This window comes from Lepisosteus oculatus, chromosome 26 (genome assembly GCF_040954835.1).
Source record: "Lepisosteus oculatus isolate fLepOcu1 chromosome 26, fLepOcu1.hap2, whole genome shotgun sequence".
NCBI lineage: Eukaryota > Metazoa > Chordata > Actinopteri > Semionotiformes > Lepisosteidae > Lepisosteus > Lepisosteus oculatus.
Genome location: NC_090721.1, coordinates 7,496,574 through 7,508,810, shown reverse-complemented (window position 1 = coordinate 7,508,810; position 12,237 = coordinate 7,496,574). Strand labels below are relative to the sequence as shown.

The 12,237-nt window shown below is 46.9% G+C and overlaps 1 protein-coding gene across 5 annotated transcripts in view; it reads right to left on the bottom strand.

The window, feature by feature from the left end:
• The window catches only part of sez6b (seizure related 6 homolog b), a 208,811-nt gene that overhangs the window by 27,366 nt on the left and 169,208 nt on the right, over positions 1–12,237 (bottom strand). For all 5 annotated transcript variants that reach the window (XM_069184227.1, XM_069184226.1, XM_069184230.1 and 2 more), the window contains 5 exons: positions 11,695–11,880; positions 9,611–9,779; positions 8,018–8,184; positions 7,187–7,381; positions 5,071–5,209 (listed from right to left, as the gene is read on the bottom strand). In XM_069184227.1, the coding sequence (XP_069040328.1) occupies positions 5,071–5,209; positions 7,187–7,381; positions 8,018–8,184; positions 9,611–9,779; positions 11,695–11,880 (856 nt within the window). The remainder of the gene's footprint in view (positions 1–5,070; positions 5,210–7,186; positions 7,382–8,017; positions 8,185–9,610; positions 9,780–11,694; positions 11,881–12,237) is intronic.

The window sequence follows — 12,237 nt, the reverse complement described above, 5'->3', positions numbered from 1 at the left end:
AAAGCACATTGGGCCAAGTGGTTAGATATGCGTGACACCTCTGAGAACCTGTTAGATGAGGCCCTTGTCCTAAATCTCCTTATCGTCCTCAGACGCAGCAGAGCTTCTGTTTAAATCGCCGAGCTTTCATCAGAACAGCCAAGCTTGGAAAGGTCAATCACCTAGCGACGGATACTGTTGGCTTTTGGAATGGACAGGTGAACACGGAACAATTTAATTTTTTTTACCGTGTGTGCATTACTGTCATTTAAACACAGAAATGAACTAGACTTTTTTTTTAAATTAGAAAGTTCAATATTGGTTTTAAAGTACAGCCATCTCTTGGCACACTGCCTGGTTTGGGTGGCAGAGAGGAAGTTCATTGATAAGATTAATCAGATGAAGAACTGTCCTACAGTCTAACCACAAAGTTGCCCTGCAACACTGCCCACAACTCCCAGCCGTGTCTGAATGTCTTCTCACCTCCATCAACGTAGAACATGGAGCATCAGTCATTAGTCCAGTTCAAGAAACAGTATTAGGAAATATTCTTGTTTCAGGCAGATGGTGAACACACTAATGTCTTCAGCAATGTGTCTATGTATACCATATATGAATAGGATTAAGAGCAGCACCAAGGGTTCTACAAGTACCTACAAGTATTTCCCATTGGCCCCTACCAATCATGCCCTCCTAATAATCCCCCTCTGTGAATTGGCTACATTACTCTGCTCTCCTCCCCTCTGATAGCTGATGTGTAGTGAGCGTTCTGGCGCACTATGGCTGCCGTCGCATCATCCAGGTGGGGCTGCACATTGGTGGTGGTGGAGGGGAGTCCCCATTACCTGTAAAGCGCTTTGAGTGGAGTGTCCAGTAAAAGCGCTATATAAGTGTCAGCAATTATTATTATTAAGTGGCAGCTAGATTTACATTATACCCGGTGAAACGGATCCAAATACTACCTGTACTTCACGACATGACCACCAGAGGGCTCTACCACCCCAGAGCCTTGTCAGCAGTTAAAAACGAGTACCATACAGAAGTCCGTTCCGGTTGGGGAAAAATTATTTTATTCCACTCTCCTTATTTATCATTCTCCTCCCTTTTCCCTTCTGTCTTTATATCTTCATTTTAAGCATGAAAACACTTTAAATTTGCACTGGATTGAAATGAAGCAGCTCACCATTAACAGAGGATACAGAAATGGGTTTGATACTTGAAACCACTGACGTACCAGGATTGCAAAAACGTTCTAAAGCATTCGTATGCTTTCGTGCACACAGGTGCGCTCTGCTTTGCTGTCACCTGCTCTGCTCCGCATGGCTCCTCATCAGCAAAGCTGCAGCTTATTAAGTGCCAGGCGAGCCCTCCTGTTTGTGTTAAATTAATTAATCAGCCGTCATTACGCACTGTGTTCCCTTGTAATTGCGTGCAAGGCTACAGTGATGAATGATTATGGAGGAATGAAGGCAGTCTCATTACCAGGGAAAGTGATCTTAAACCCCTGTAATGAGACTCCTCTGTGCACACTGCCACATGGTTGAAGTTTATTATTATTATTATAATACTATTTAATATCACCTTTAAAAATGGCTTCTTAGAGTGCTTTAGAATATGATGAAAGTAATAGGAGATAAAAAGTTAGCGCATTAAAAAAATAAATCTAGGGTTTTGAATGCAGGGTAAGAGGCAAATTAATTAAGTAAAAACTTTTCTGAAGAAGAAGAATTTGAGTATGAATTGGAAAGTGTCAGAGAAGGGGACTGTATGTAGACAACCCTGGGGGACAGACAGGAGACCAGAGGCAGACAAGCAAAGTAATGTTCCCACTAAAGACAAAGCCCGTCTGTATGGCACACTTCGGCATATAAAGTCTGTCCTGCACAAACAGCCCTGGTGTGCAGATTACTTTTCTTTTTTATAAAGGAAGGAAAACATCCCAGTAGGTGGGAAAGGTGTGATATCAGTTCACCTGTTCAAGATGCCGTGCAGGCCTGTGCAAAACGTACGTACTTTTCTGAATAGCCGATTGCTATCAGACGGGGACACTGGGCTCAACAATGTGTTCTGCTAAGAAGCCCAAGCACCGATCCACAGTGCACCCCAAGATGAGACTTGTATTTGTATCATTTGGGGTGCATATTTCCTTTGACAGATTTGGCAATTCAGAGACAAAAGAGGAAAGGAGGTTTGCTTTATATAGTTTGGCACAGACTCCATCTGCTATAGTTAATTCATTTTAATTTTGTTTGCACTTTAAAAATTATGGATCTAACTGCGCATTTTTCTATTTTGCCTTTGATGGCAGAGTGATAAATCCTAAAGGAAGGACTGCCTTTGTCTAGCAGAGCCTTCTTAAAATCCTTCCTGAAATCTCTTTGCTTCCCCGCAGGAACGCAGGAAGAACACAAAGGCCAAAGCAGGGAAAAGTGAAGTTTCCCTTTTTAACTTTAACTAAGCGTCACGCCGACAAGCAGCTAAAATCACATCAGTGCTGCAGAGAACTGGCAGAACACAGCCCAACGTCCCCAATTGCTGTATCTGGCACAATGTTTTTCTTCTGAAAACGAAAAGGAAATTAATTATGTTGACAGTTCCTTGTGCAAAACATTGAAGATGCCATTTATTATACTAGTATACAATGTAACACTATCGCTAGCAAAAAAAAACATATGCAAATGAGTGAATCTTAATTAAGGGAGCCAAATTATTGAACGCATGAATAATCTATCACAAACTGACACAGCAGGGCACTCTGTTCTAAACTGTCACCTGACACAGCAATCATGGAAAACACTCATTTCGGTGCCCGGCATAATTGATTCGGAAAAGGACTACCTTCGTACAACCCAATAAAATAATTAGTTTCCTCTAGAGTTAGTTATTAACCTCGGTGTGCCGGTACTTATGTGCCCCATTCATGTGCAAAATATTCTTTTCATCTTCTTTATTTTGAGACACGCGGCTGTTAGCACACAGCAATCTCCTCCTCTCTGAAGTACAGTCAGCGAAGAGATCAGGTTAGCAGAAGATTAATTAAGGCTCTGGCTAAAATCTCTTTCCGTTTAAAGGCTTAGAGGTGTTATTGCTTTGCTCCTAGTTCAGCAGGAAGTTCCTCGGAACAAGTCGCTGCACTAAACCAGTGTGGTATCAGATTGTTTTCCTTGCGGACACTTTCCACAGGGCCGTGTTTGAGTTGATGCATTTACTGTGAGTACAGGGTACTGTAGTCTACTGTCCCGCAACACCATTACTGTTAAAACATGGCTGGGAGTTTAGCAAATCTATTGAAATGAAAAGGTTAGAGGGAGGTCATACTCTAATCTCACCCCTCCTGCCCACCTATCTCTGAATGTTATACGTGCATGGTTCATTTTCACACCCCTGCCTCCACCTCATCTACACCTTTGCAACTGCTCCCTGACTCATCTTTCATTAAAGTTGGGAAGACAATACTCCTCTTGTATACATTAACCAGGAGAGTTAGCCCAGCATGACCTACATTTCCTCCACACGGGAGCTTTGGTCACACAGTCCCAGTTTTCCGGGGTATTCATCTGCTCAATGACTGTATGGGAAGGTTTCCGGAAACCACACAGCCCAGAGTCTCAACTGGGGACTGGAATCCAGTAGGGTTCGTATGTTCCTTTAAATCATGAGCAGCACAAAGCTAGCTAGAAGAGCTGAACTGGTCTGCTTAACCTTTAACTGCATCACTGTAGCTGTTCTACCAGGTCCACAGCTGTTCCTAACTTCATGAGACACAAAGAACTTGCTGAATTCTGGACCTTCACTGTCCGGCCATAGCCAAACCTTATCCAAACAGGTGCATTTGCAGACCGCACAGCTTCTGAACTGCATGTAAAACAAAAGTTTAGGGAACTGAGGCATTGTAACCACTGTCCAAAGTAATCACAAACGGTCAAAGCTTGTGTGTGGAGGAAATCAGGGTCCTGCTGGCTTTTGTTATTTAACAAAACAGAACATTAAAGCTACTGTATACTGCTGCACCCTGAACAGCCGCAGAATAAATGAAAGTGCAGCCAAACTGTGAGAAGCCAGGGAGAACGTTTGAGTGGAAGTGTATATTTAGTGGCACATTAATGCGAGTCCCTGCGCTATTGCATTGTCACGGGGTGCAGTCTCCTCTATCCTGACAGCTGCCTGAGTATCCATTTCAAAGAGAAGTGGTTGGATTTTTCATACTCGGGTGTTTTAAGGTTAATTTATCCTACAGAGGACCTATAAATACATATGTATCTCATATGTGTATACACAAGTCTTACGTATACAGTACATACTCAAGCTGAACTCATTTCTTATTTATATATACATAACTAAAAGTACGTTTTTTGCTTTTTTATTAAAATCCGTACCCTAGGGATTTTCATCGAGAACAGAGCGGAGAGAAATTCTGTCTGTGGTTTTCTCATGAGAAGCTCTAAACATAGTGCTGTTGAGGAATTCAAAGCTTCTAACGTATACGAGGAGTCAAATTCTTGAACTGTCGATGCCCCGCTGAGATAAACACTCACAATGCAAATTGAGCTCTAAACATACTATAGGGCATTCGAGGAGCACCTACAGAGCATTCACCCCACAGACTGGGGTGAGAGGGGTTGGGGAGGGACTGGAGAGCTACTGTATTTTACAGAACAGCAGTCCGTTCATCTTCGCATTAATGTATACAGCACCTAACCTCTAACCTTGCTGCCACATTATTTCAAATTTCTGTCCCCTCTCCAAAATCCTCTCCAAAAAGGAAATTCTCCACCTTTTCCATTGTTTTCACAAGGTCTCCTGTTTACTTCAGCCTCAGAGGAATGTCTCAAAGTTTAAAAATGTCTAAAATAAACATAACACTTGTCTGTACATGAACTGTTATTTCTACCAGTCTATGTGCTGTGACATTACCTGGGAATATTATTTTAAATTCCTGCACATCATCACCTAGGAGGAAAGGAAACCTGGAGGAACAGGAGCAGTGGAACAGGGCAGCTGTCGATATCGGGGGAGTCTGCATGGTTGTGGTGTCTACAGACTCCCCTCCTAGCTGGGCACAATGAAAAGCTTCAATGGTGCTGCACTTACATTTGGATGTCCAACATGATTCTCTTGTCCTCCTCGACGTGTATCCCCCAGATGCAGTCCTGCCCCTTGTCGTAAGCTTCTGGCCAGTTGGGAGAGAGCACCACTCCTGCAGAATCGGTGATCTCCCCACTGCAGACCGCTGTCACCCCAAGACACAAGCAAACACCTCAGGAAATGTGCAGGATGGGCTCAAGCCGGGAAACACAGGGCAAGGCTAACGCGGAGGAGAGTCGGGGAGACTCGGAAAAAGGGATCCTGCTTTCAGCTGTACCCTGCATGTGATTGTCTTCTGTTGAATTTGTCTTTCCTAGCTGTACTCAGAAATGGGAATACCATCTCCTGAAGCAGGCGGGGCTGAGTCTTGATGATTGCCATTAACTAAATCTGCCAGCTACAGTTGCTTCTCATGCATTTAATGAGCACTTTCTTTACCCACAAAGGGTGTGGTTAAGCAAGGTGTAGATCTCACTACGCAGGGGCTTTCCTGAAAAGGCAGCTGCTCTGATCCCATTTAAAACCACCAGAGTTTCACCTCTTACAGTGGAGAGAGGGCCCTCCACTTCTCAAAGGTCACAAGGCTTCTGAGCTTCAGTGCTCCTCAGCTCTCGATTCCTTTGTTTGGTCATTAAGTGGAGGGCTATGGCTTCATTTTCAAGCCTGTTGAATTTCTATTCACATATACAACATCCCGTCTCATTGTAACGAGCAGCCTGGACACCAAAATAACACAGGAAGGAAACAAAACACCTGGTAAACTCATTCAGACCCTCCAGTCTGTCTGTGTGGAACATAGTAGTTGTCTGCCGCTGACCTAGTGTAGGTCCAGATTGGAATTGAGCCCATTCGCTATGCCTGGACAGTTATTCGCAGTAGATACGTCTGTACATGGTGGCGACAGTGTGATTTATTGTGCAGTCTAAGCTTTGTCACATGGTCTTAATCTTGAGAGCACGAAGCAACCAGGTGCCTTAGTTCTCCAGGGATGATTACAAGTTGAATTGGGCCAGCCAGTGGCAAGCCCACAGACTACAGCAGGAGAATGGTAATGAGGGGAGAGGGAGAGAGTCATTCTGCATCTCAGGGAAATCAGATGCTCCTGAGGTAACCCTGCTCACCACGAGAGAAACCGCAGGTCCAGACATTGGGTGTCTGTGCTTGGTTGAGGAGCTGATGGTGTGAAGCAGCCATCCGTGGGATTATGCCTCCCACTAAAAAGTGTTTGTGTTTTAATTTCTGATTAAAATTAGAAATGCAACGGAATTCTTTTCTTCTCAAGCTCAAGCGTGAGAAATACCTTAATTTGTTTGGGCCTTAATTTGTGTGATGAACCCCTGCAGAGCACAAGTGGACTGTAAACACTACACAGCACATGGGATACTCCTGTCATTACAGCAGAAGTAGTTAACTAGTTATGTTCATTCCAATATCGCCACTTCATGCTTCTGAAGGAGCTCACCAGCATTCTGTAGCAATAAGACTTGACCGCTGAGAAAAAAAAGTGTTATTTCTCGGTCTAAAAACTGTCTGTTATTTCTCTGTCTAAAAACAGCAAGAGTTCTTGCTTTCATCCACCTTTGACAAAGAGATGTCAGGTGTCTTTTTGTGTAGTGGCAACAGTGGAGAGTGTTGCACACACCTGGAATTGGTAATTAAGGAATTAGAAGCAAATTAAACCCTTTGAAAGGAACCTTAAAGGACACAGCTCATAGGGAGTTTTGTGGATAATTTTCACTGTCTACATGAAATGGGAGAGGTTTGATGACAGCAAACAGTAATAATTTCTTCTTCCTAAAATAAGTACATCTATCTTTTCCTCCTTTTTTGTTAACTACAGTACATGATAAATGAAATGCTATTCTGTGACATGCTGACTTTTTCTGACTTTCACCAGGTCCCTGGAGATTTTAGATCATTGCAAATTCACAGAATTATACCGTATGTTTTCCCCAAGAAGGAGAATCAAATTCCCAATGTGTGACAAGTCAGAAAGACACATCAGACAGCCAACAGGGGTTGAAGTGCAGTTTAGCCTCAGGTGTCTGTGACACTTTATAGTACAGGTGCACAATGATTCTGGTGGAACTGGAACGAGGGGGAAACCTCCTGGGACACCCACCTCTGCATGCTGGCTCGGTCTCGTTCCACTGAGGGTTGTTGGGGTCCACACACTCGATGATGATGGAGCCCTGCTCCAGGGTGTAGCCGGGATCGCAGGCGAACTCCACCACCGTGCCCACCGGGTAGTTCACGTCGCTGCTGGTGAAGTTGCCATATTTCACGAAGGGCTCGTAGCAGTGTCCTGGGGCAAAGGCTGAAAAGCACATGAGAGGCATGAGCCCGGTTTTGCAGAAGACTGCTGATCCGCCCCACCGAAAGGCCAGTGATCCCAGCTGTCAGCCTGATCCGGCCTGTCAGCTCAAAGGGGACCCACCGCCTTCTTTTTTGGGGTCCGATGAGCCCATTGGCCTAATGGATCACATCGTGTCAAAAGGATACCCTGCTCTACAGCACTGACCGAAAAGAAGCAAAAAACAAATTGTGCACAGTCCCAGAGATGTTTAATTTCCCGGCTGTTCAAGATTCTAACAGAATTGGGACACTATCTCCTGTCCCAGAACAAGACAACGGGATATGGAGCTGACAATCAGAGCATCACCTGAGACCAGTTTTGGTTCAAAGGTGTAGCGCTGAGATAACAGTATATGGAAGTAGAATCCCATTGTCGCACTGGGCCTGCGATAGATCACTCAGGGGAGTGTTTGAGCAGGCAACTGATAACATGCAATAGGTGTTCTCCAGGGGACTCCTGGAGCAGCCAGGAAGAGAACTGCGGAAGGCATTCTTGGGATAACGATAACTCGGTTAAGTTTGACACGGGCCCTTGTGGACCGAGGCGACCGAGCCCGAGGACACGGAGCCGACGCTCAGCCCAGTGGCTGGCCAGTACCTTCGTAGCGGAGAGCGGCCCCAGTGGACGTTCCTGACCCGTCCGTGGTGAGCTCCACGAAGAAGTGCCGCGAGCTGCTGACCAAGCCCTCAATGGGAAGGTACTCCACCTCGTAGGAGTCGTACACGGGCGCCGAGTCGATGTTGTTCCCGTTCTTTATGAGCAGCCTGGAAACGAGAAGTGGGACACGGCGTTTGTGGCTTATTATTTAACACGCACGCCTCTGAGGAAGAAAGTAGCAAAGCGTGAGTCGTCCGCCAATGTCTCGGCCAGCGAGTTGGCCAGTGTTTTCCTCCCAGCTTTAGTCACAGTGTCCCGAGATTATAATAAGATCATCCTAAGAAACAGACAAGGCCACGTGCTCTGTAGCTTCAGGATGTTATCCACACTGTCCACAAACACAGGAAATCACAGCTCTCCGCACTTAATGGCTTTTCTTTATTTATTGAGGGAAGACAATTCTCTTTCTCATTTAAGCAGGGTGTGAAGCTGCTTGAATCCTTCCAGGGGTCCTGTAGGTTTTGAACCATGCCGAATATTAAGTGTAAAGCACGAGAAGTGATCACGATCTGAACACACGCCTGGTACGAAACAGCACTGGGACACAGATGAGCCAAGGGTGTGCCCAGGGTGAAAACTTCATCTGGACAGGCTCAACCAGCGGTTCTGCTAGGCGGTTTCCTTTAGCCGAGCGCAGATTACGGATGCGTTTCCCCGGGGTTTGGATTCGAGTAGAAAAGGAGCTCCCGTTTTCTCAGATGAGGGTGAATTAAAAGAACAGCGGATTGTTAAGTGTCCCCTCACGTGCCATCAACACAATCACCGCCCTGTCTACACACTAACACTTAGACGCTGACAAAGGTTTTTTGTTCTGCTTTCCTCACACGAACCTTTAAGACTGGTTAAGAGATAAGGGTTACAGTATGGGAGTTATTGAGGCCCCTGTACAACCAGAGTGGCCCTCTTCTCCGTGCTGGGCTGAGGCACGTGTGGCACAGAATACTAGCCAGCAGCCATATCACCCTGCAACTCACAACTGGCAACCCACTGAAGCTAAGCAGGTGTGAGCCTGGTCAGTACCTTGATGGGAGACCTCCTGGGAAAAACTAAGGTTGCTGCTGGAAGAGGTGTTAGTGGGGCCAGCAGGGGGCGCTCACCCTGCGGTCCATGTGGGTCCTAATGCCCCAGTATAGTGATGGGGACACTATACTGTAAACAGGCGCCTTCCTGTTTGGGATGTTTAGGGATGAGACGTAAAACCGAGGTCCTGACTGAGGGCGTTTCTCGAAAAAGAGTAGGGGTGTAACCCTGGCGTCCTGGCCAAATTTCCCATTGGCCCTTACCAATTATGGCCTCCCCCTCTATGAATTGGCTACATTACTCTGCTCTCCTCCCCACTGATAGCTGATGTGTGGGGAGCGTTCTGGCGCACTATGGCTGCCATCGCATCATCCAGGTGAGGCTGCACATTGGTGGTGATGGAGGGGATCCCCATTACCTGTAAAGCGCTTTGAGTGGAGTGTCCAGAAAAGCGCTATATAAGTGTCAGCAATTATTATTATTATTATAAGACCGCTCTGCCCGCGACCCTACCTGTCGTCGTCCTCGGCCAGCGCCACCTTCTCGAAGTGGACGTGCAGCCGCTGCCCCTCCGGCGCCTCCAGCACCCAGTGGCACGTCAGGTTGTTGCTGTAGTTGCCGGGGAAACCGGGGGAAACGATGCGGCCCACCGTGGCGTTCCTGACGACGCCCCCGCAGGCGGCTGCAGGGGTCAGAGGGCAAGGAAAGAGGGTGGGGGGTGGGGGTGGGGGTGAGAGAGGTCGGTGGGGGGGGTCAAAAGAAACAGAATCAACAAACGAGCTCTCTCCTTCGTCTCAGGGGTGCAGGCGGCACTCGTGCAAGAAGAAGAAACAAACGCTTTTTCTCAAAACCTCGCCATAAAAGGAAAAAAAGAGGAAGAAGGGATGGGGATTCTTGGGTAAACTAAAATCCAGCAGTGTGGGATGCGGAGCACATTGAAATCTGTGCGATACGTGACGTTCTGCAGCCAGATTCTCACTGACGGGTTTCCAGGTGAACAGAGCGAAGGGTAACCGGTATCGGAAAGAAACAGCTTGCAGGAAATTAACCAGCAGAGGGAAAGGCGCCCAGCGTGCCGGCAGAGCAGGTGAAGGTTACCCACCCAGACCGCGTTTAATTAAGGCCGTTCTGCTGATCGGCTGTCCTGGCTCATTCCTTGGCACTCTCCGTGCTGTCGTTAATCAGGTCCGGGCAGGCTTGCCAGGGAAATCTCTCTCTTCAGCCACAAAAGCATGCTGAAAACACTGACCTTTCAAATACTCCACTACCGATGTGCGTTTGCCTGTGATCAGGTTAGCTTAATTCTTGAAGAGCCAAAGAGGGCAAGTGAAAATAATGCCCGTTTTTACTTCCTCCTGCAGCTTGGGTCAGTACGATTTCTTCTTGTTAGCCCTCCCACTGCTCTCATGGGCATTGTAAGGTCAAAGAAAATCTACTGCAGGGTCCGCACCGCTCCTTTTGGTGCTCCTGTACTTCCAGTAACAAAACGTTTTTATCAATAGTTTCTAATCAAATGGCACCGTCGAGCCAGGTCACCACCCCTGCTCATGCCCAGCTCTGGGCTCAGAACGGTTTAACATCTGCAGGAGTAACTGTAGTTTCAGATATCTCCGGAGATATGGCAATGGCACCAGCACAATCTTTGGACTGCATGGGAGCTGGTCACATTGCATTTGAAGCTCAAGAAACACACAAGCAAAACCACATTGCAGATGACCCGTGAGCCGTGCTCTAAAGCACACACAGGCACCTGACATCATTTTAGACTGAAATCAATGGTTAAACCTCAATTGGCGTTTTTAAAGAAAAAGAAGGCAAATAAATAAGAGCTCATCTGAATCAAGTTTAATTACTCCAGCACGGCTGAAAATGTTTATTCAGTTATCAGTTTCTCCTGTAGTTCTAGAGGCTTATTGATGACTAGGCCAGGGATCGCTGGTGTGCTGCAGCTGCTTCCTGTGAGAGTCAGGCAAGAGCTCCCTGTGAAAACGCTCAGATCTTCCCCCATTGAAATATGACTTCAAAGCCAAGCAGATTAATGGCAGCTAAAGGTAATTCATGTGATTTGCTCCCATGAAAATCAATTCAGTCTTGCATAATTCTGGTACAATAACACTGCAGAGACACTGATTGAGTTGTGACAGATTACCTGTTGTGGATGCATAAAAAGCACACTATTAACATGAAACACATACAGTATATAGGATGTGATCAATCATTTTTGGAGTCATGTGTATGGCCATAAATGTAAATTGCAAATGTGTAAAGCCCACTGTTTATGGCCTAAAACATACATCTTCCCCAGCATCATCTTACTTTTCTCACAGCTCAGCTCTGAACGCTTTAATAGGAAAATTTGCTTAAATGCTAGTTGCAGACACGCAGCACATTTTTCACGTCCGTATTCGTGGACAAATCGGAGCTGCCTACAAAGGCTCCAGGGTGGGGGTCCGGCAGACAGGAGGGCGTTTAGGGAGGGGGGGGGGGGGGCTGGGTGGCTATTCGTATGGGGATATGGGAAGGCTCTGATGATGATGGATTCTGGAACGCTAACTCCATCCTCAGTGTCAAGGCCTCTGCTGCCTCCTGATACTTGCCCAGGCACTGGGGCTCCTTGCCGCTCCAGTAGGGGGTGGTGGCGTTGCGGCAGGTGAGCGTGGCCGGGCCCTGCAGCTGGTAGCCGGTGTAGCAGTAGAAAAAGGCCTCGCCCCCCGCGTGCAGGCTGGTCACCGACACGTCGCCGTAGGCTGGCCGCCGCGGGAAGGCACAGCTCAGCAAGTAGGCTGGGGGAGAGCAGGAGGGAAAGAAAGTGAGTTGGTTAGTCAGGGCTGATCCACAACAGAAAGAGCTGCAGGCTTCCCGGGGAAAATAAATAGCAAACGCAAAAACAGGATTTAGTAGGAAAGGGATAGCTCTGGACCCAAGCATACTATTCAAGCATACAAGGTTGCTGCTGGAAGAGGTGTTAGTGGGGCCAGCAGGGGGGCGCTCTCACCCTGCGGTCCATGTGGGTCCTGATGCCCCAGTATAGTGACGGGGACACTATACTGTAAACAGGCGCCGTCCTTCGGATGAGACGTAAAACCCAGGTCCTGAATCTCTGTGGTCATTAAAAACCCCAGGGCGTTTCTCGAAAAGAG